The following is a 23,971-nucleotide window of genomic DNA, read 5'->3' on the forward strand; positions in this document are numbered from 1 at the left end:
TGAAGAATATATAGCATATTGATCGAGCTCCATGCTCCAGCTTTTTATCCTTATATTTTCTTTTGAACTATGGCGTGTTTGAACTCTGTGTCCGCTCCAGCGTAAGCAAAACACATACACAGCTAGCACTTTCATTTCATGACGTGTTTGTCTACATTACTGCAGAAGTACTTGCCATAGAATAGGTCAACAATCCAACATACTACTACTCATGTTGTTGTTCGACAAGCTGTCTAAGCTGCTGCTTGAATACGAACTGAAAGTGCTGAACTTTGTCCATGTTATGTTGGTAGTATATCTAATACTGAACGGTGTGCAGGGTGATCCTGCAAGGCTTTTAGATAGCACGGTCTTGTGCAGAGGTTACGTCTGCTCTGTTTCTTCAAAGTTACGTCTGCTCTGTTTCTTCAAAGTTACGTCTTGCAATTGCCGTAACATTTCTGCTGGTAATTCTGTAATCTCTACTATAAAAAAAGCAAAGAGGACACAAAAATGCGGTCCGTCGTTTGGCCGCCGGGCGATGTCCCTCGCTCCAGACATTTTGGGCCGTCCGCTTGCAGCACCCTCCGCGCGCAGCCGTTGATTTGGAGATTCCGTGAGTTGCGGTGCACGCGCTTCCTCCTCTGTCCGTTTCCCTCCGCGCGGATCCCTTCCTCCTGCGGTCCTGCCCATGCGTCGCCATCCGCCGCCGACGCAACTCCCTCAGTCGCGCCGCCTGCCGCCGCCGCCGCCACTCCCTCCGTCGCCGCAACTTCTCCCTCCCTGCGTCGCCATCCGCCGCCGCCCCTCCCTTTCTTCACCTCCGCGCCGCCAGAAACCCCCGTCCCTGCCTGCGTCGCCATCCGCCACCGCCCCTCCCTTTCCTCGCCTCCGCGCCGCCGGAAGCCACCGCCCCTCCCTTTCCTCGCCTCCGCGCCACCAGAAGTCACCGCCCCATCTTGAGTCGCCTCATCGCCGCAAGCGACTCCGCCCCTCCCTGAGTCGACGGAACACCAACAGTCGAGGCTACGCTGCACGCCAACTAGATTTCTCAGTTCGTTGGGTTTGATCACGGTACCTCTCAGTTTCTTAGTTTGTCGTGCATCTGAACTTTGTGTGACGTTCATGTTCTTGTCATTTGATTTGTTTGGTCGGTGTTCATGTTCTTAGAATCTGGTGCTACGTGACATTATAGGCGGTGTTGTGTTTTCTGAATTGTCGGCGACTTGAAAATTTGAGATTCAGATCGTGATTTGTTTAGGTGGACAATTAAAATTTGATGATATGTCCTTCCCGAGAGCGAATTGCGCGCGCACAGCGGCGGCAATGGCACCGCCGCGTTCGCACCTGCTGCCCGCCTTGCTCGTCCTGAATTGTCGGCGACTTGAAAATTTGAGATTCAGATCGTGATTTGTTTAGGTGGACAATTAAAATTTGATGATATGTCCTTCCCGAGAGCGAAACGTATTAACTGTGGTAATTGAGGATGGTAGAGATAATTTACTCTGCATGTAAACTGAGGACTGAGATTCAAGAGTAATCATAGAACACGTAGACCACATTGACTGGAAAATTAGTCCTCTCCAATTTTTGCTGATCTGTCCCTGATAGTACATAATTATTTTGCCACTTTTTGTGCAAGCTTATCGATGTACGAATTCATAATGGAAAGTAAGGATTGCGATAGTAGGGATTGGGATATTTGTTATGCTTATCGATGCTTATGGCAATGCTTCATAAAAGTAGTATACACCGCCGTGCACTTCGAATTCATGATGGACAGTAGGGATTGTGATATGTGATATGCTTAAGGCAATGCTTCATAAAAAGAGTATGCACCTCCGAGCACTTCAAGTGTACTCTGATGCACACACAAGCACACAGTTCTAGATGGTTAAGCCGGTCTGTGATTAGCAAGATTTTCATGAGAATGGTATCAGTTATCAGACATTCTGTGATATCTTGAATGGAAAAATAAAATCAAAAAGGAAAGCACGATAAATAGATAATTTTTCTTGAATTCTCCCATATTCAGAAAATTGACTGACCGAGTGTGGATAACTCCTTTTTTTTGTTACTTGGACCTCAGTTGGCCTTTATATTACTCTGAATATGTAAGATTTCAATAAACAGTAAATTTGAGGAGGATTTGCTATCATCTTTTGAATCGTTCATCCCGGTGGCAGATTTCTTGATTGCCTTAATTGGGGCTGCCCCAGTTAATGAGAACTAAATAGCTCTCATGATGAAAACAAGTGTTATTCATAACAGCTACTTGTAGTGATGGTGTCTGGCAGAGTACCTTGCTTATCCAGTGCTTTCCTGTGACATTCCATTTTGCTTTTCTCTTGAAGGGTGTTTATGTTCGTCGGGTTGTGCCTACTGCTCCAGCAAGCAGTGTTTTGTGAAAGGTAACATGTAGTAATTAGATCCAGTTCACATATTGAATACCTTTGGTTGTCCTCCAATTTTTGCTGATCTATCCCACATAATTTTTCTTCTTTTTTCCACACAATTTTTCTTCTTCTTGCCACATAATTTTTGCGGCTACCATGTTTGACAATAAAAATTGGTATACAGTCATCTACAAAAATCATCCCCTGGATACAAATAGTACATCCCCCTGGTACAAATAGTACATCCCCCTGGTTAGCAATTTTGCAGATGTAGAAGTACAGTTCCATTACCGGTTAACCACTATCTACGTTTTTATTTTCACTAGGAGTTACATTAAAATAATTCATTCATATGTTCTGTATAAAGGAATAGACAAAAATGGCACCACTTTGTTTTACCTATGTACAAATAACTGTCTGATTGGATATTACAACAACAAACAAGAAAAGGCTTCATGATCATTTGAATTAGAACTACAACCTAAAAAATAAATGATCTGTCCAGTTATTAATATTCTGGTTTCATACTGCAAAATAGAAAAGTGATTAAAACAAGTCCAAGTAATCTGTCCTGCTGCACTTTCTTATCTATAATCCTGATGCCAATTTGTTTCATGTGCCTGGAAGTGATGGGAGAAGGTGCAGGAGAAGGATTTAGAAGTTCTTAATTTGCAGGTGCAATTTTTTTATGTGACGCATCTATGTGACGCTTGACTTATCTTATTTCCAAAATCTAACACTTCATACTCGTGCTAATGATTAGAACCTGATGATTGGGAAGCTGATGAGGATGTCGATCTCGAGACAGCTAATGAAGATTCCAACAAACCCGATGTACCGGATCCAAACGATGCGGTTTATGCCAATGTCCCTGACGAGACACACATGCTCAAGCTAGAGGATAACTGCAAGCACTGCAATGCAAAGAAGTTTGAGTCCGAGCCACCTGGATTCTGTTGTCATAGTGGAAAGATTCATCTTTCCACCCCTGAGACACCACCGGAACTCGTGAGACTGTGGTTGAGCTCGGACGCTGATGCTAGGCATTTCCGTGCAAACATCAGATATTTCAATGAACACTTCTCTTTCACTTCTCTGCACTGTAAACTTGATCGTGTGACCACCGACATGACAAACTGTGGAATTTACACATTTCGTGCCCATGACCAAATCTACCATAACATATGATCATTTGGTAAAGAGGATGGTCACGAACCTGGACACCTCGAGCTTTATTTTTACGACGTCGATCTGTCTCTTGAGCATAGGCTCCGCAAGTGCCGTGAGAAGTCTGCCCAATACATGGCATTAATCCCTGCTTAGAGAATCTTAGGAGTATAGGCCAGGTTGACAACCTTGAGGATTACTCTGTCGAGTTGAACCTTGACCAACGGCTAGACCAGAGAACATATAATGTGCCATTAACGTCGTTGCTGCCGTTTGGATTGAGGGGAGCGAGCGTCGGGTCCAGTTCGATAATAGTGCTGTCCTCCAAAGGAAGGATAGGTCGATCCATGGTATTCGGCCCTATCGTGTGTGCTACGATGCTCTCTCATACCTGCTATTCTTTCCAAGAGGTGAGCTCGGGTGGCACAACTGCATTCCAAAAGTTGGTGTGACTGAGGTTGAAGTAAATAAAGCTCGAGCGATCTGCAAGGCGCGTGCTGATGGTGGTGGCGACAATGATGCTGGTAAATTCATATGTCATTATAGTGTCTTACAAACATTAGACAAAATTTCCGCATGTCGTCAATCACGGCCGCCTTTTTTTGGTTCGTCGTTTGGCTTCGTTTGTCTGCCACGCCGCTCAGTTTTTCACAAGAACAGTCCGTCTCCCCGCCCACGTTCGCCGACAGACGCACCTCACCTCCTCCGTGCTGAACCCGGCCGCACCTCCTCCATCCGCCCTCCGCCACTTAGCCAAGCCGTGCCTCACCTCCTCTGTCCTCCGAGCGCGGAACCACGCCTGCGCTTTCCCCGCCTGGCCGCACCTCCTACCTGCTACGCTCGGCCGCAGCTCCTCTGTTCGCCGCCAAGCCGGGCCACCTCCGTCCGCTGGGCGTCCAACACCGGCGCGCCACTGCCCAGCTACCCCTCCACACCCCTCCACACCGGCGCCATCCCCGGCTGCTCCTCCATGAAGGGATCTCCAAGTTAGTCCCATATGCAGCGGAGGTGAGAAGATGGAGGCACGAGAGGTGGGGCCTATGTCGAGCCCGGTGTCATCTGCCTTCATGAAGGGATCTCCAGGTTAGTCCCTTATGCATGCAAACAAATCTAATCAGCAGCCTCTCCTTTGCACCAACGAACAGATCCAATTGTTCTTGAAAATCAGGTCCAAGTTCACATCTCTTTTGCCCTCCCACTCAAAGCACAATCAGCCAGCGCGACAGGGATGGCGACACAGACACCGACGGCTGGAGCTCCCTCAATGCTGCCAGGTAATTGACTAGCCAATTACTATTTGGATGTGATGCACATTGGTCACGGATTTGTAAATCTATCAGTTCCTGCTTCCTGCATCCATTTGTGCAGTTCTTGTGGTGGATGCAGTGCACTGAGTATAGAAATTATTTTTGATTACTTCTGTGAAACGTTTTGGCCTTGGCAAGTATGTACAGATTTAGTTGTTGTTTTTTCAGTCAGAGGTGAGCTACGTGTATGGGAAAGAAACACTTGATTGCTTGTTCTAGATCTTGCCTTCATATAAACTGTGATGCTATCAACATGGAGATTTGATGCTTTCTACTCTCTCTATTTAACATGGAAAAGAACTCGTGTTTACTCAATAATGCTTATGAATTTTCCTTAGAGTTGCATTTATTCATCATTCTAAAGTATTCCGTGTCAAGTAAACTCATACTTCTAATTTTTCAAAAAAAAAATCTGAAATCAATGAACCCCTCCTTCCTTGTGAAATTGTTGTACCTTTTTCCTTATGACATCTTATCTACTTCCACTTTCCTGGTGCAGAATTTTTGAAAGTAGGAAACGTAAGCAATGACAGTGACAGTCGCAGCAATACTGAGCTCAATAGGTGAACTAGACAAACCATTCTGCTGTAGTTCATTTTATCACTGCAGTCATCATCAGACAATGAGGTCAGAACCAGCAGGTTCGCAGAGTGACTTGTGACTTGTGGATAATCCTGCAGATTCAACAATGGTAAAGTAACGAATGGTTAAGGTATAAGTAGATTTACTCAATTATACTCCAATAGCTAATGCATTGCATATATTGCTTGGCCGTGTATATAAATATTACATCACTGTTCAACATAAGTAAATAGCTTAGTCCTTCTTAAGTCCATTTTGGTAAAAGCTATAGTTCAATTAGTTTTCTTGATTTTCTTAAAATTTTACTCAGTTTGTGCCTTATGTTGTACATTTGCCTCACGGGCTGGCTAACTGACCTACATGAGGCTGGCTAACTGATCTGGAGGTTCACTATCTATGTTCTTTCATTTCATTGTCAAACATAGATATTCTGAATCTGAAAGTCTGTTGAAATTTCCTATGGAGTCTTGTGGTACCTTTAGTGTTTCTTATCATGTCCAGTAGAAGGTCTTGGAAAACATATTTGCAATACATGATATTTTTTAAATCAAAAGTAGTAATATGCTGTGTAATTGCCTTCTTGCCTCCTGACATGTGGCAAATTCATTGAGCGTTTTCACTTACATCGCTGGCATATTCAGTGAACAACGCAAAGATGATGGTTTTGAGTGAGCGGTCCTTTGGTCAAGGTAATTTTAGAGCATTGATTTTCAATGTACTTGTAAAGCCAAGAGAAAGTTGAGCAGGGCACATTCAGTTGTTAACTGGACTGTTGGCTTGCTGCTATGGAAACATGTTTTCAGCCTTATTACTTGCCGAGTTTACATTGGGATCTGAAAACTGGACTGTGTGCCATTAGTTTTGTCTGTCTCCAGGACATTGCCCATGCACATGAACTGACTGATTACCATGAAAATTCACCTGTTTCAGTTCCAAACTAATTATTGCTTCAAGGTCACAAAGCTATATGAAAATCTGTATCCAATTGAATGCCAGAACTCTCTAGGATGATGTCAGGCATTCCCATTTATAGGTTAACCTGAAGTGATTCTTGAAGATTAGTTTCTGCGTGGTTGATTTGAATTGTTTGTAATATTGTATGCTTCATCTTGATTACTATCAATTTCACAGGTCATGTTCATTGTGAGGAATGGAGCGCAATAATGCTTTGTGGTAACTCTGGGCAGACGAAAATAGGCCACCTCTCCCATTTTCTTGATATTTATTTTCTGATATCTGACTATTGTATTTGTCGTGAAATTTAAATTGTAGACGCTAACAGATCATGTGTCACCTCATGCTTTGATCATGTGAAAAAATTCAGTGTATTTACCCATGATCGGTGCCTTGCCCCGAGGGGTCTTTAATTCCTGAATTAGGCAACGGTGAATTTTCTTCTTAATATATAGATGCACAGCTCTCCCGCATGTTCGAGAAAAATGAGGCAACAGTGACACAGCGCTGGTAGAAAGTAGAAAGTGAAGAAGCGGTTTGAGCATATTGCTACTGACAGCTACCTCCGCAAGATTTGGCCGGTACTGCAAGCTCTGAGTTTCACAACTCTGAACCACTTGGTAAAAAACAGTCTGAATTTTGTGTTGTGATTAACTGACTAGACATCCGAATAAATTAATGTACTGATATTCTGAAATTTGTTTTAGCACCGGGACTCTCTGGACTATCCGGTGGAATCAGGCCTTGGCAGGACTGAGGCAGATGTGGGGGGTGACACCGTGCAGGTGAGGTGGTGGCGGTACCTGGCTCTGGCATCTCCCTTTATCCGCTTGATGGAATGGCAGCATGGGTATGGAGACACCATCAGCATCTAAACAAGGCCCAAAAGGTACAAAGATATGATTTAATCACTTTTGATTTGTTTATTTGCTATCATATAAATTGCAGTAACAGGTCTTGAGTAATATGTCAATGCTATAATTTTGCTTGCTTGTTGTGTGTCCTCTCTAAAATCTTTTCTTTACCATATATATCCATATGCACAAGATATTTGCAGTTACAAGTATAATCCTCAAGGAGTGAAAAGCTTGGGATTCTGTTCGTGCAGGCAACAGGCATTGATCGCTAATCAGCATGGCCTCCACAAGTACCCATCATGGGAAGTGCAGCAATCAGTATTGTGTTCAAACCTGAAGAAAATATATGGGGATGGCTGGGTGGCTGCACAGCTCATGGCAGGGACCAATTTGGAGTCTGCATCTTCTTTCCCACATATATATGATATTTCCATATATTGTCAGGATGCTATTAAACTGCCTTCACCAGATTACAATAAACTATGAACTTCAGAACTTTAATTTTCGATAAGTTGGAGTCGACGCTTAAAACTTCAGAGCTTTATTTACTCCCAAGTACCAACAGCTCTAAATTTTTGTGCACTGCACCCTTAGTTTTTTAGTGAACAATACTGATTGCTGAGGTTATAATGCATCTTGCTATGTGGGACTATAGTTTTGTCAAGTAAGGCTATGTACACATTGATAAATCTGCTTCAGAATAATATTGCTAATATCTCACTATCTGAACAGAGTCAGGTTTATCAGTTATTTATAGAAGACTTGCTTGTTAGAAAAGACCTAAATAGGTTTTCTTTGTCTATGTGAATTTTCGGGGAATTCTGCTTATCTTCCACGGATAGATGCTACTTCTCCTGTAATATCGAATTGGGTCATGTGTGTGTGAGCTCTTTGCTTGCCAAAGGAGCTTGTGACTTGCAACTACTACTACTTATTCAATGATCTCTAATAACTGAATCATTTTGTTCAGATTCTAATTATCAGGTCTTTTCCTCATCTCTTTATGTTTTGAGGTGTTGGATGAGAAAGGGTTAATGGTGGTTGCTACCATTCTACAAGAAATTAGAGCTTGCCATTATGAGTGCTGTAGTTGAAGTGGGGTTAATGTTAAACCATGATGGTACCTAGGAGACTTCATCCATTTGAATATTCTACACTCAAGAAACAGAAAGGTGACAGTTGTCAAATACATATTATGAACCAGCTGAAATTAAAATATTCTTGTATTCCTCAGATTATTTGTGTCATGCAAACTCCACTTTAGAAAATTCCATTCTAAATTGTTGTTTGAGATTATGTACCATTCTAATATGATCTCATGGGGAATTATTTAGCCCGTAGCAACGCACGGGCACGATTCTAGTGGAATTGAAAAGAATAGAGATCGCGTATGACAAGAGTACTCTAGGTAATATTTCTTCAAATACCGATTCAACTCCCTCATTTTCACTTCAATATTTTCACCAATGGTATAGAAATAGAACTTGATGAAGCATGCATGGCATTAGCTATTTCATTAAGTAGCTCATTTGAATACCACGTCTCATCGAGCAAAACATCTCGAATTGCTAGCAACATCTTCAAGAAAAGGTGGGCTGTAGGATGCCTCACTTAAAGCATCATGAATGTCCTTTACTGCTTTGTTATTCACACTAGCATTGTCTAATGTCAAGGTAAACAGCTGTTCAATCAACTCCCACTTCATCAACCACAACTTCTTGTCCTAGATCCATATCACCTAGATGACACAACTTCTTAGCCTTCGGCCTAGTATCTTCCAAGTGAACAAAAGAGCCTGGAATGTGAATAAGATCAACAAATTTGAATAGAATACCAACTTGTTTTGGTTTACTGACTGCTTGTATTTTTAATACTACAATGAGTAGGTTTGAAGAAAATATGATTCTGAATATGATGCAGTTGTTTTGGCTCACAGCTAACTGTATTTTGTTCCCATGATAAAACAATTCTGATCAGAAATCTTGTTTTTTCACTTCAGATTAGAAGTAATGTAAGATGTCAGATTAATGGACGATGAGGAGCATAAGTTTTAGGCTTTGAGGACACGCAGTGCCCCTCCAATTGCATACTGATACTGCTAAAACGAAAGGGGACTGAGGTGACTGGGATATCATCAGTATCAGATATACTAGCAGCTATGTTCATGAGCTTCTATGTGGTGAAACAAGCTGGAGATGACTAAGGTATTGGAGCTTTTTTTCACAGAACAGTAGGACCATTTTCACGAGATTCAACTGCCTGATCTTAACTGAATGGTAAACATAAGCAATACCAGTATGCAACCAACAAAAGATCTTGCACTCCCATCTTACATTCTCTAAAACAGTAACAATTCTAAGTTCACAGATCTAGTGGTACTAAAAAGCTCAATGAACGAATTTAATTTGCCAATGCCATCCTCCTGCCCTACAAAACCCAAAAACTCAAGCAGATTGAAGCTGCAAAGGAGAGTTTAAAAATAGCCAACACTAGCAGAATACTGCACGAACTAGGCACAGCGCAGTATAAACAAAAAGACAAATAGGAAAGGCAAACACATCAGATGAAAATCACCTGCACGCCGACGCCACCTGCGTCCGCTGCTGAGGCCGCCTGCTCTTGCTGGCCGCCGCGCGTCGGCCTAGCCGCACGCCCTGCCGGAGCCCGCCGGGGGCCGGCCCCACGGGAGCGCCTCGCGGCGGCGCGCCGCTCGCCCGTCCCGCCGGCCGCCGCCCGCCCGGATCCCGCGCGGGCCCCGCCCACCCCCACACGAGCCTGGACAGGCCACACGAGCCTTGCGCCGCCCACCCCCGCACCGCCCGGATCTTGAGTTCTTGCGCCGCCGCCGCCGCACGAGCCTGGAGAGGCCGTGAAAAAGAGGAGAGGCCCTTTCCTGCGATCCACGGGCTCGGCCCTTCCAATTGACTCAAGGATCGATTATGGGCCACGTTCACAGGTCAGCCCTTTTATGGAGATGGCCCGATCTGATCCTGCCCATTCTTCGGGAAGGCCTTTTAAGGCTCGGCCTATATGAGCTTCTAAGGCCCGATCGGTTTGGCCCTTGGATTTTTACAGCCCTTTACCAGGCTTAAGTATAGGTATAAGGTTTTCTACGTATCTAAAATATTTTCCACTAGAAAAGGTTTTCTACGTATGTAAAATATTTCCACTTGACTACCCGATAAGGCAATCATTCGTGTGGCACATGCCCGGGGCCTACTCGGAAAGTGAGTGCGCATCCTCTCACATGATTGGACACATCCACTTGACTCCTCAAAGGTCGTCAATGCTTGCAGCTTGCATTTTCCACAGAAGCAGCAGCTCTTGAACCCACTGTCCAGCATCTCCCTCTCCACCCACCAACACTGTGTTTCCCTGTCTACTGCGCGTGTGTTTTGGAGCTCCCGGCGTAGCCATGGCTGAGGTACTGGCCACCATGGTGGTCGGGCCACTGCTGTCCATGGTGAAGGAGAAGGCCTCCAGCTACCTCCTGGACCAGTACCAGGTGATGGAGGGCATGGAGGAGCAGCACGAGGTTCTCAAGCGCAAGCTGCTAGCCATCCTCGACGTCATCACCGACGCAGAGGAGCAGGCGGCGAAGCACAGAGAGGGGGCGAAAGCTTGGCTTGAGGCGGTCCGGAAGGTGGCCTACAAGGCGAATGATGTCCTCGACGAGTTCAAGTACGAGGCGCTTCGCCGCAAAGCCAAGGCGGAGGGCCACTACAAGGCGCTCGGCATGGATGTAATAAAGCTCTTCCCTTCTCACAACCGTGTTGTGTTCCGTTATAAGATGGCAAAAAGGCTCTGCATGATCTTGCGAGAAATTGATGTCCTCGTCGCAGAGATGAATGCGTTCAGGTTCAAATTCAAACCGCAGCCGCAAATGCCCATGCAATGGAGGCAGACGGATGCTTGCATCCCCACTGAGTCTGTGGGCATTGCCAGCAAATCAAGAGCTCAAGAGACGAAGGTTCTTGTTGATCGATTGCTTGCTGGAGCCAGCAGTAAGGATCTCATGGTCCTTCCGATAGTCGGAATGGGGGGGTTGGGCAAGACCACCTTAGCGCAGCTCGTTTACAATGACCCTGAAATTCAGAAGCATTTCGAGTTGCGGCTCTGGGTGTGTGTCTCTAATGATTTTGATGTGGATTCCCTGGCTAACAGAATAGTGAAAGAGAATGGTTGTCAAGCAAGTGGAAGTTCACGAGCACTGCATAATCTGAAAAAGGCAGTGAGTTGGAAGAGGTACCTCCTCGTATTGGATGATGTGTGGAACCGTGATGAGCCCAGCAAGTGGGAAAGGCTGAAGTCCTACCTTCTGCATGGTGGCTGCGGTAGCTCAGTGCTGACAACAACTCGCGATGAAGCTGTTGCTAAACTAATGATGGGTACAACTGAAGGAGCCTATAAACTTGGAAGCTTGGATGAAGAGTCCATAGGGAAAATTATCAAGGCAAGAGCATTCGGTTCAAAACAAGAAAAGGAATGGCCTGGTGAACTAGTTGACATGGTTGGTGAAGTTGCCCAGAGATGTGCTGGTTCTCCTTTAGCTGCTACGGCATTGGGCTCTTTACTGGGTACCAAGACCAACAAGAAAGAATGGGAGGATGTACTAAATGGAAGGACGATTTGTGATGAGGAAAATGGGATTTTACCAGTACTTGAACTAAGTTACCATTGCTTGCCATCATACATGCGGCAATGCTTTGCTTTCTGTGCTATGTTTCCCAAGGATTATGAGATTGACGTGCAAATGCTAATCCACTTGTGGGTGGCCAATGGTTTTATCCCGGAGCAATCAGGAGTGTGTCCTGAAACTATTGGAGAAAATACATTCAATGAGCTGAAGTCAAGGTCATTTTTTCAGGTTTTGAAGAATGTCCCATTTGAAAAAATATATTCATATGAAGAGGGTTATAAGGACATGTCTTGTTCTAGAATTACTTGTAAGATCCATCACCTTATGCATGATGTTGCACAGTCTGTTGTGGGAAAAGAATGTGCTGCAATAGCTACACACCAAAGTGAAAGAGCGGATGTTCTTCGTTCAGCTCGTCACTTGTATTTGTCAATCCGTCGACCAGAAACTCTTCTGAATGCTTCCCAAGAGAAAGGATCTCCAGCTTTTCAAACACTGATTTGTGACGGATATGTACAAGGAGATTTGAAGATTTTATCAAAATACAACTCTATAAGAGCTTTAAAGATCGATTGTGGTTCAATCCTAAGGCCGAAATATCTTCATCACCTGAGGTATCTGGATCTCTCGAGAAGTGGTATTAGAGCACTTCCTAAAGACATTAGCATCCTATATTATCTGCAAACACTGAACCTTTCTTACTGTGAGTGGCTTGAACGACTTCCAAAGCAACTGAAGTATTTGACTGGCCTCCGTCACCTCTACACTCATGGATGTTGGGAGTTGAAAAGCATGCCCCCAGAGCTCGGACGCCTAACTTCCCTACAGGCGCTTACATACTTTGTAGCAGGTGCCGACGACTCCGGTTGCAGTAATTTGGGAGAGCTGCAGAATTTGGACCTTGGTGGTACACTGAAGCTAAGCAAGCTAGAAAATGTGACAGGAGCAGATGCACAAGCAGCAGGTCTTGGAAACAAGAAAAAACTGACCGAACTGGAGTTATTTTGGACCGATAGTGACCAGGAAGCACAGAATAATAATCATAAAGAGGTGGTGGAAGGTCTCAAACCTCATGATGAGTTGAAGGCTCTGAGGATAAATCACTGTAGGAGCAGAACTTTTCCAACGTGGATGAATACTTTGAAAGGCATGGTGAACCTGAAATTATTCCATTGCAAAAAGCTCGAAGAGCTTCCTGCACTCTGGGAGCTACCAGCTCTGCAAATTCTTAGCCTGGAGGGTTTGGAGAGTTTACATTGTTTGTGCAGCGGTGGTACTACACCCGTCAGATTTCCAAAACTGAAGGTGCTTACCTTGTTAGATATGGCAAAATTTGAGGCATGGTGGGAGACATATGGGGTACAAGGAGAAGAGCCGATATTTCCTGAGGTTGAGAAGCTCGTGATTGGGAGGTGTAAAAGTTTGACTGCATTACCAAAAGCAGCGTCGGTGATTACAGAATTATCTGGTAGAGTTGACACTAAGTGCCGCTCTGCATTTCCAGCATTGAGGAAAATGACGCTAGGTGAGTTGACTGTGTTTGAAAGATGGGAGGCAGCCGAAGGAACTCCAGGAGAAGAGGTAACATTTCCTCTGCTGGAGTATGTGGAAATTTATGGCTGCCCGAAGTTGACTGATCTACCTGAAGCACCCAAGCTAAGTGAATTATCCATAACAAAAGGACTTGGTCAACAACAACAACAAATATCCCTAGAGGCAGCTAGCAGATGCATCCCATCATTGTCCCGTCTGGATCTGGAAGTGTCACCCGATGACACAGAAACAACATTGCTGCATGTCAAGAAGAAATTGAATCGTACACTCGCCCTACCACATATGAGGTTAGGTTGGTGCGACGTTTTTTTCTCCTCCCGCTCAAGCGCACTGGCGCTATGGACATGTTTTGCACATCTAGTAGATTTGGAGATTTGCGATTGCGATGCTCTTGTCTACTGGCCAGAAAACGTGTTCCAGGTCCTGGTATGCCTGAGGAACTTAGTGATCTCCAGATGCAGCAAACTGACAGGACGCACACAAGCTTCTGATGAGCAATCTGCTCCAGCTCCAGAACGTGGTGGACTCCTGCCATGCCTGGAGTCTCTAAAGATAGAAGAATGTGAATCTCTGGCATCTCTACATATGTGGAATTGCAGTGGCTTGTCAGAGGTTGCCAATCTTCCTCCGTCTATCAAGATCTTGTACATTTCTAACTGCGGCAAGCTTCAATCCTTATCAGGTGACTGGTATACTTATCAGCTGGAAGAACTCACGCTTCGTAGATGCGAAAGACTGGTATCCTTACCGGATGGGCCTCTAGCATACTATTTTCTTAGAGTTCTTTGGATTGAAAATTGTGATGGTATAAAGTTGCTCCCACCAAGTCTACAGAGCCGTTTGGGTTACCTCGTGGAGAAAGATCTAGACGCCCGTCACGAAGGTAATCTCCAGTTTCTCTGTTTCTTTTAACAAAATGATCAGGAGCTCAATTGTTGTTGCCTAAAATGCAACTCTGTGCTTAAACATTATTCTGTTAGCTATTACAAGATGCGGTAGGATTCAGTGATAAAAATTTAACGAGCGCAGTATTTAGAACCTTTAGCCAACTGATGTTGATATATACATTATATCGAGTACAGTGCACTACTAGTACCTATATTTATGTGCACTTGTATCACTTAAATCCATTAACTTTCATATATTGCACATTCGGGGTATCCAAACACTTACAGCTGGATCAAGAAGTTTATGCACCAATATACACTTCACTTTATTGTAGTCATCCTTGTATATCTCCTTTTTGTCCGTACAAAGAATTTATAGCTATAAGATGACCTTTGTTGTTCACTTTTGATACCTTGGTTGTAAACTTGTAATTGCTAACTCGAATCATGTAATAAAATCAATCATCTTCCTTTAGTTGTATTTAAAGCAGCATGGCATCATGGAATTATTGCAGCCGAATTCACTAGCTCCAATTAAAGTGGCACTTGTCCTAGCGTTTATCTGGACATTCACTAGCTCCATTCTATACAGTTCAAGTATTTGTACTTTATAATTTCGTGTTGATTTCCATGCATATATTCTAACATCATCTATTTTTTTGAAAGGAAAAGGCACGAGATTGTGCCTATTTCATTGATAAAGATGGGTTACAGCCGGCTAGCCGGTTAGAGAAAAGGATACAGGAAAAGACAGAGAGGTCCCCCCCCGGTGAGACATCTATGGCAGGATCGCCGCTAAGACTTTCGCCCCTGCTGTTATCCACATGTCAGGATCGCCGCTAACATCATCTATGATCATGACCTCATTGCCAGAACCAACGAGCAGTAAACGTTCAATCAGGAAGCTGGTGTGCTCGAAATAGTAGATCAAGGCCTGACCAAAGAAAGTCATCTCCTAGGTATTTTTTGCAAAGATATCACCAAGTCATCTCCAATGTATCATATGCGCATTCTGAAGATATTCTCCAGTAAAGTCAAGGCAAAGTCCTAGATTTTGAGCAGAAAACAAGTCCTAGATTGCAAGCTGAAGAATTTAGCACACAGAGCTGCGTGCTCCAGTCTTTTATCCTTCTTCGAACCGAAGACCTTTATTTTGAGCAGAAACGAAGTCCCAGACTGCAAGCAGAAGAATTTAGCATACAGAGCTGCGGGCTCCAGTTTTTTATCCTTTTTTTTTTTCTTTTGAGCCATGACGTGTTTGCATTCGTGTCTGGTTCAGCCTCCAGCACGAGCGAAACACAGGCAGCACTTTCATTTTATGATTTGTCTATCCACATACATGAATGACTGCCATAGAGTAGACCAACGGTCCAACGTACTCATGTTGTTGCTCGACAAGCTGTCCAAGCTGCTGCTTTATATGAACTGAAAGTGCTGAATTTTCTCCTGCATCCTGGAAGGCTTTGGATGGCACGGTCTTGTGCAGAGGTCTCATTGTTGTTAACCTGTTTCTTCAAAACTGCATGTGCAGCAACATTTTCTCCTGGCAGTGCTGCAATCGAATTGAAAAGAATGGTGATTCTTATTATAGTATAATTGTTATGTATAAGCTGGGACGCAAAGCAATGGATGTACATGAGCAAGGAAGAAGCTCCGGATGCAGGGGATGGAACAGAACAGAGACTCTGTCAACAGCGATGCTCCCCAAGCGAGCAGAGGCAGAGCAGCGAAGCCCGCCTCGCAATCTCCGCTACCCCCATCGAAGTTGCCACACGCCACCGCATCTCCCTCCACTCCGCTCCCACTCCCCCGCCACCCCCATCGAAGTTGCCACTGCATCTCCCTCCACAGTCTCCGCTCCCACTCCCCCGCCACCGCCATGGCCGCCGCCGCAGCAGCGCACTCCCTCCTGCACCCACCGGCGGCCCGCAAGGCCCCCACACCTTCTCCCTCTCCTTCCCCTTCCCCTTCCCCATTCCTCCGCCTCCCGGCCCCCGCGCGCCCGCGCCTCCCGCTCCGCCTCCGCTCCACCTCCCCGGCCGCCGCCTCCGACCTCACCGACTTCCCCAACCCGAACGGCATCCTCGCGCCCATCGACGTGGACGCCGCCACGGAGGCGGAGCTTCGCGAGAACGGGTTCCGGAGCACGCGCCGAACCAAGCTCGTCTGCACCGTGGGCCCGGCCACCTCGTCGCCCGAGCAGCTCGAGGCGCTCGCCGTCGGCGGGATGAACGTCGCCCGCCTCAACATGTGCCACGGGGACCGGGAGTGGCACCGGGGCGTCATCCGGGCAGTCAGGAGGCTCAACGAGGAGAAGGGCTACGCCGTCGCCGTCATGATGGACACCGAGGGCAGCGAGATCCACATGGGGGACCTCGGCGGCGCCTCATCGGCCAAGGCGGAGGTGAGGTGCTGTGCTTGTATGTAAGCTGCTTTCCAGTTTTGGACTTGGCGTTGCAGTTTTCAGTTTTCAGATTGAACGCTTTCACTTGAACGTATTCCGTGAAATGTGCTTGTGCAATGTGGATGAGAGGAACGGGTGGTGGCAGTGGCAGTGGCAGTGGCAGGCATTGCCGTTTCATACTTCTGCAAAACCTAGCGAGTCAGGATTTCTCCAAAATGTTTTTTTTCCATCTTCGAAATGGCTCAGTTGATTTAGATTTTCAGCTCATGTTTGAAATTGCTATAGAAGGAAAAAACATTCAGAATTTCAGATTGTCATCAAACACTGGATTGTGAAAATGGTAATCATTTTCAAGGCTTTCAATCTTTCAAAAAAAAATTCAAGGCTTTCAATATCAGTGCAACTCAAATAAAGTGCATGGTAAACATCACCATTTTTGGCTTTCTCTGCATATAAGACAGGGTGCTGGAGTGGTTCGACCGTGTTGAGGTCACAATCCAACCGGTCGGGTTTTTTCGAGGTGTTGAGTTTGAGTGCTTACCCGCGTTGGCGTCCCAATCCAACCGGGCGTGTCGAGTTGAGTGGTTACCCGCGTTGACGTCCCAATCCAACCGGGCGAGTCTTGTTTATTTTTCTTTTCTTTTCCTTTTCCTGCCTATGACCTCCCAGGGCGTAGTCTTATATTTTCTGCTATATCAATAGAAACTCGCACTATCTTGTGCGGTTCGTTCAAAAAAAAAGTGATAGGCATTGAGCTTCTGAAGGTCGCTGTCTAGATCTTACCACAAATGGAGAGTATTACCACTGCGCCAGGTCCGCCCTTCCAGCAGAATCTCTTATGCTAGGTTTAATTTGAATTAGCTTTATTAGTAGAATGCTTGGCCCATTTATTGGTAAATGGTAAAATTCATAAAGATTATCCTCATTCCCTTAATCAATTTTAGGCATTTAACTTGCAGCAAATTCGAACAATGACAGACATGCAGCATATTGTTCATTTGTAAGACTTGGCTTGCTGGTTTACTGCTTTATTAAAGGTTTGAAGTTGATGTGTCTACTGGTAGCTATTGAATCTCTTTATAGTTTATTTATATCTTTTTTCTTTATTAGTATAAAGCCATGTAGAAGTTTTCAGAATACTGAAATTTCTAGTGTTCATTTTGTGGAGTCTCTCCACCTACATCCTTTTTTGCAACTGCATTTCAGATCCTTCAGTTATAGCATGAATAATTTTTTTAAAAAATAAAATTCTAGGTAGATTCTTGCCTGTAGTTAATGGTAGTGTCTGATGATAGTTGTGTTTTAGATAATACATTAATATTAGTAATCCAAAGAAACTAAACTACTTCCATGATGCTAACTGTCATCAGTGCTAGCTAGGGTCACTATGCCGAAAAGGAGATTATATCACCATTCGGCTGTTTATCTTAAGTTTTTAACCATACAGTTAGAAGTTTGATTGTACACCTATTCAATAATCCTAGGTTTTCTTGAGCCACGTTATTTACCCAATGACTTCCATTTTTCTTGGTATGAAAACATTTCTGAAGTAATTAACAAATCATGTCACATTTGTTGGATTCCACAGGATGGAGAAGTCTGGACATTTAGTGTTAGGTCATTTGAATTGCCTCTACCAGAACGAACTATTAATGTGAATTATGACGGGTTTGCTGAAGGTATGTAAGCTGACCTATTTGTTGATATCTTTTGCTGTTATTGTTCACTGCCATAATTTTGCATCAAAATCCTACACAGATGTGAGAGTTGGTGATGAGCTTCTTGTGGATGGTGGAATGGCTCGGTTTGAGGTGATTGAGAAGTTGGGACCAGATGTTAAGTGTCGCTGCACGGATCCTGGTTTATTGTTGCCACGTGCGAATCTTACATTCTGGCGTGATGGCAGTATTGTCCGTGAGAGGAATGCTATGCTTCCTACAATTTCATCAAAGGTAAATGCACTAGCATAATAAATTTCTTGCTGTAAGTACCAAAAGACCGCAAAACTTTGTTAATCTATGCCGCCCCTTGGTACTAGTATTGCAATGGATTTACAGCTTGTTTTTTCTGTGAATGCCATGGTCAGTTCAAAACAACATGTATTAGTTCAAAGCCTTACCTTGTGCACTGCAACTCATCTCTCGATAGTTTTTATCAGCTATTTCTTAAGAAGGCTTCTACCACCTAGACTTGTTTAACTGAAAATTTAATCTTCTAGTAGCAGATACTAATATTATAAGTTTATAACAATGCTGTCCTTTTCTTGTGACAACTTGTGCAGGATTGGCTTGACATAGACTTTGGAATTGCCGAAGGTGTAGATTTCATCGCTGTTTCATTTGTCAAGTCAGCAGAAGTAATTAAACATTTGAAAAGCTACATAGCTGCAAGGAGCCGTGGCAGGTACCAGGAGTATAATTCTGTACTGTTATTTAAGTTTATACTTTCTTGGAAAAGCCATATTTGACATTATTAAACTGATAACGGGTGTTCCTAGAACTCTTCTGGATGCTTAGCCACTGTTTGTGGTCGGTTCCTGGTCAGTCCCAGATGATCTCATACTGGTAGGGTTTTAGTTGTATTCTAACCAGCCTGGAATATATTGGTTTCTATGTAGTTACTAGAGAAAACAGTGAATCAACAAGATATCCCCTTTCCGGTGTTCCTCCTTTTCTAAATAATGCTGTGGAACAACATGATTCATGGAAGAATAATAAGAACTGTTTAAAATTGTATGGCTAGCATCAACCTGGTGTCTTCTCTGTGCCAAAAAAACAACACTTGTTGTCATCTCAGCACCTACAATTCATCTGCATGCACTAGAAAAATTGTGTGTGTGTGTGTACCTCCTGCCAAAATTGCCAGTTTGCCATTGTACGTCCATCTCATGTTTTGTGGTTAAAACTGAGTTAGTGACACAAAAAGTTACCTAGATTAAAATCGCCAATCCCAAACCGCAAGTGATATCAATCTTGCTACGTTATCTTTTATACTTCAATTAATTGGACCTTGCAAACATCCAAATCAGAAAGGATTGCTAGTACTGTGTTTCTGAAATGTTTCCTTCATTTCGCTGAACTTTGTTGGCTCCTTACTCTAATAATGCTTTATTTTATATGATCAGTGATATAGCAGTCATTGCGAAAATCGAGAGCATTGACTCTTTAAAGAACCTGGAGGAGATCATCCGAGCATCAGATGGTGCCATGGTAGCCAGAGGGGATATGGGGGCACAGGTTCCCTTGGAGCAGGTCCCCTCAATACAACTAAAGATAGTTCAACTGTGCAGGCAGCTCAACAAGCCAGTCATTGTTGCTTCTCAGCTCCTTGAATCAATGGTCGAGTATCCTACTCCCACAAGGGCTGAAGTTGCCGATGTTTCTGAAGCTGTCCGCCAGCGTGCGGATGCTCTAATGCTTTCTGGTGAGTCAGCAATGGGAAGATATCCAGAGAAGGCTCTTAGTGTTCTGAGGAGCGTTAGCCTCAGGATTGAGAAGTGGTGGCGGGAGGAGAAGCGACATGAGGCACTGGAACTTCAAGGTGTTTCATCTTCATTCTCTGACAAGATATCAGAAGAAATCTGCAACTCGGCAGCTAAAATGGGTAAGTACTGCCACCACGTATTCAGTGCATACCATAGTTATGTTGTCATAGCAACTGATATATTCAATTGCTTTGCTGTTTCATCTTCCTATTATTGTCCATTATCTTGGTTACTGACAGAACATTTAGATTCCATTTTCTTAGAAGCTATGTCTAAACAAAACCGATTTCATCTGCAGCTAACGGCCTGGGAGCTGATGCCGTCTTTGTTTTCACAAAGACTGGCCACATGGCCTCCTTACTCTCACGGTGCCGTCCTGACTGCCCAGTTTTCGCCTTCACAACGTCGACGTCCGTCAGGAGGCGGCTAAACCTTCAGTGGGGCCTCATCCCATTCCGCCTCAGCTTCTCAGACGACATGGAGAGCAACCTGAACCGCACCTTCTCCCTGCTAAAGGCCAGGGGCATGATCCAGTCCGGCGACCTGGTGATCGCCCTCTCTGACATGCTGCAGTCCATCCAGGTGATGAACGTACCCTAAGAAAGAGCCTAATCCTCTGTGGGATGATCATATGAGATGGAAGATGGACCACGAACTTTATCGGCACCTTGAAGGACAGTTCCTCGCACCGGAATTATTCGCTTTCACCCTGTATTAGATGCTAGGCAGGACTACAGAACTGTGGCAATAATTTGGAGCTTCGTGCCCTGTTGTAAAACTGTTATATTACTATTAGCTTTATTTATAGTCTGACCTTGGGGTGACTCTTGAATGTGCAAACTTTGGGTCTTGCTGTGGGCCGTGATGGGCTTATAAGTAGGCAAAATCTTCCATCATCCATCCTGTTTGTATTTATGTGGGCTTCAAACTCATGCCTCATCTTCTTACCCAGCCCGTGTAGATTTTTAACGGGAAGCTTTGTAAATTGCACCTTAGCATGAAAATCTCTTGCGAAACCGAGAAAAGCCTTACCGAGACCGAATCAGAATAGGACATACCAAGCAATGGAAACCTTGATCGATGATCATCATGCACGAAAGGATGATCATCATGCACAGAACAGGTGCTGCTACTACAAGTGCTTTGTTGATGAGGAGTTGTCTAGTTCGCAAAAAGGTTTTACAAAACACAAACTTGGATCGATTTCTTGCGTTTTTTCAATCACAAAAACCATTACCATATTGATGCATGTCCAACCAAAAAAAAAACAGCACCAATTTCCATGGACACGCTGCAAGCCCTGCAAGGCTGATGTTCACCATGTGGACTGGACTGGAGTAACTACAGCGATCACTTGGTACTCGATGACTGCTACTCAGAACACGGCTTCTCCGACGACATGGCGAGCAACGTGGACCGCACCTTGTTGCTGGTCATGGCCAGGGGGCCCGGCCGGCGACCTGGTGATGGAGCTCGCCGACATGCTGCTCTCCATCCAGGTGACGAGCGTCCCCGGGAGGGGCCTGTATCTCCGTGTCATGCGATCGCTGTCTGGGATGCGACACGGCCTTAACTGATCGCCAACACCGTATTGCTGAGATTGAGGGGTGGTTCATTGTACCGTAGTATTCGCGATACAGTGGTTCTTCCTCTGTCCCGAGATAGGTAAAGAGTCATCTTAAGTTGGAGCAATTTTGTAGAGAATACTGCATCAAATAAATACGTTAAAATGCTTTTATGATGGATCTAACGATACTAATTCGGTGTTTATAAATACCGGCACTATTTAAATTAAGATAGTTTTATTAGGAAAAAACTAGAAATAAACTTATTTCTTTGGATGGATGCAAAGACAAAACAAGTGTAGGAATGATTTGCGACATCCAACCTGATTTAAATAAAACCAGAGGTGTTCTTATCCATCTTGCGCAAATTAATTTTAATTTAAGCCTACCGCGCGCTATGGCAAATGGATGGCTGAGATGAGGTGGGGAAACAAGGCAATCAACCATATTCGTGAATGTAGCAAAATTTGATTAGAACATGATGAATGAAGAATAATTGGTTTGAACCTTACTTGAAATACAAGTATTTTTACACTTATTTTTCTTATAAAACAGAAGTGTGTACAAGTTTCTTTGGTGACCGATAGAAGTGTGAATGTGTGACTTCTATAATTTGTGTCCAATTAAGAACAATGCTTTCCTACAAGGAAAAGAGCAATGCTTTCGTAGCAATGCACTGCTAGATGCTCCGAATACGACGTGATGTAAAAAAAAAACAACGGGTACACGTGACAGTACTGCAGGGGGCCGTATGACAGGCGGTGTAGGAGCACAGCAACCTGAAACTGGCCCTCGATCGCTCTCAAACACCACTGCAGTTTTGCGATCCACAAGCTTGAGCTTGAGGCATCACGGAATTCACGTGAACGACAAGTATGCAACAATAATGCCGTGTGAGAAGTACGAGGCCACGAAACATGTAGGCGTTCTCGTCGTCGAACGTCCACGGCGACGTAGCCGTCGCCGTCGGCCGTCGTCGTCGGCCGCATCGTCGTGGACATGGAGCCAGTGCAGCCTTCCTGGTGTCTCCTGCTATTGGTGGTCAGGGTCTGTTCGTCGTCTCCACGGAACGGTCGCTGAGCATGCTACTGCACAGCACATGACTTGTGAGCCGGCGCTTACCTTAATCCCGACATGATCTCATCATCTATCCATGGAGAGAGACCGCCGCTCTTCCCAGTCGTGACACACATGTTGCTGTGATTTGTCATCGCAATTACTTTGGTATTATTTTTTGAAACGAACCTGGCAGGAGAGCTGCCGATTATATTAAAAAAGAAGGAATCCAGACTGGATAAATATAATAGATCAAAAATAAAATGAGGCAAAATTGAGTCAGAAAAATAAAACAACACTATGAACTCAGTCGCAATCATCATCGCACCAGTAGAGCGGAGAGATGTTTCGCTCCCGCCATAATCCACACGGTGGCCTCGTCTTTGATCCTCTCGAAAATCATGTTGACAGAAGACTCCTTGCCGTTAAATATTTTCATATTCCTTTCCCTCAGATTGTCCATGTAACTAGCATAATCAAAGTTCGCATGCCTCTCTTAGAGCAGGAATTTGCTCCCGCTCTCATCGACCACCAATGGTGCAGCGAATCGGCCTGTTGCCAAGCCCTCAGGTGGACTGCTGGCGCTGACAACCAGTCCGCCACCATGACTCAGATTCTTGTTGTAACCCGGCATTCGGCGAAGAGGTGTAGCGTCGATTCTTGTGATCTCCGACATAGTGGGTAGGTAGCTTGATTTGGCCATCCCCTTTCTGAAGTCTGTCAGCAGTCCAAAGGCGATTTTGGATTGCGAGCCAGAAGAAGGTTTTGCAGCTTCCAGGAGCCCATATTGTCCAAATCAGGCCGTCAAAGTTGGTGGGTCTTATCAATATCAATATTTTATCTGTTGCGAAACAAATTGAAGTTAAATAGGAAACAAAATGATTTGATTCTCAAGGCCCTACATACTCCCTCCGTTCCAAATTACAATCATTCTAATTTTCTTGGAGATTCAAAGCATCTTGACCAAATTTATACAATAAATTACTAACATTCATGATACCAAATAAGTACCATTAGTTTTTTTTATTAAATATATTTTCATAATATATCTGTTCGGTGCCATAAACCTCTGTGATCTTCTTTATAATTTTGGTCAAATATAAAATAATTTGACTCTCCAATAAAATTAGAATGACTTAT

At 44.3% G+C, this 23,971-nt stretch overlaps 2 protein-coding genes and 1 long non-coding RNA gene across 9 annotated transcripts; 2 read left to right on the top strand and 1 right to left on the bottom strand.

Annotated features, from left to right (window-relative positions):
- The first annotated feature begins 1,884 nt into the window (after window positions 1-1,884).
- LOC101769265 (disease resistance protein RGA2) lies at window positions 1,885-15,773 on the top strand. Of its 7 annotated transcripts, XR_002676397.1 has the most exons (9): window positions 1,885-3,050; window positions 3,139-4,066; window positions 4,187-4,625; window positions 4,711-4,816; window positions 5,349-5,561; window positions 6,563-7,005; window positions 7,093-7,274; window positions 7,494-8,414; window positions 9,242-9,810. XR_002676397.1 is itself a non-coding variant. In XM_022824178.1 (7 exons), exons 6-7 carry the CDS (start codon window positions 10,658-10,660, stop codon window positions 15,018-15,020), a joined length of 3,693 nt encoding a protein of 1,230 aa, XP_022679913.1. In that variant the 5' UTR covers window positions 5,413-5,540; window positions 6,563-7,005; window positions 7,093-7,274; window positions 7,494-8,414; window positions 9,242-9,446; window positions 10,539-10,657; the 3' UTR covers window positions 15,021-15,773. The 7 variants fall into 7 exon arrangements, 5 of the variants coding, with proteins under 5 accessions (XP_022679913.1, XP_012699231.1, XP_022679912.1 ...); XR_002676396.1 differs by lacking the exons at window positions 1,885-3,050; window positions 3,139-4,066; window positions 4,187-4,625; window positions 4,711-4,816 and adding exons at window positions 10,539-14,318; window positions 14,989-15,091; window positions 15,196-15,773 and having other exon boundaries at window positions 5,429-5,561; window positions 9,242-9,446; XM_022824178.1 differs by lacking the exons at window positions 1,885-3,050; window positions 3,139-4,066; window positions 4,187-4,625; window positions 4,711-4,816 and adding exons at window positions 10,539-14,318; window positions 14,989-15,773 and having other exon boundaries at window positions 5,413-5,540; window positions 9,242-9,446.
- Window positions 5,133-10,407, bottom strand: LOC111256333. The gene is made up of 2 exons (XR_002676413.1): window positions 9,817-10,407; window positions 5,133-5,523 (listed from the first exon to the last, which is right to left on the bottom strand). It is a non-coding gene; the product is annotated as an uncharacterized LOC111256333 (long non-coding RNA).
- Window positions 15,774-15,953: 180 nt separating the features above from the next.
- On the top strand, window positions 15,954-21,108 carry LOC101769537 (pyruvate kinase isozyme A, chloroplastic). Its single transcript, XM_004955597.4, has 6 exons — window positions 15,954-16,726; window positions 18,315-18,405; window positions 18,485-18,678; window positions 19,008-19,129; window positions 19,851-20,329; window positions 20,509-21,108. The coding sequence occupies exons 1-6, from the start codon at window positions 15,980-15,982 to the stop codon at window positions 20,808-20,810; spliced, it is 1,935 nt and encodes a 644-aa protein (XP_004955654.1). The 5' UTR covers window positions 15,954-15,979; the 3' UTR covers window positions 20,811-21,108.
- Window positions 21,109-23,971: the final 2,863 nt, after the last annotated feature.

This window comes from Setaria italica, chromosome II (genome assembly GCF_000263155.2).
Source record: "Setaria italica strain Yugu1 chromosome II, Setaria_italica_v2.0, whole genome shotgun sequence".
Taxonomy (NCBI): Eukaryota; Viridiplantae; Streptophyta; class Magnoliopsida; order Poales; family Poaceae; genus Setaria; species Setaria italica.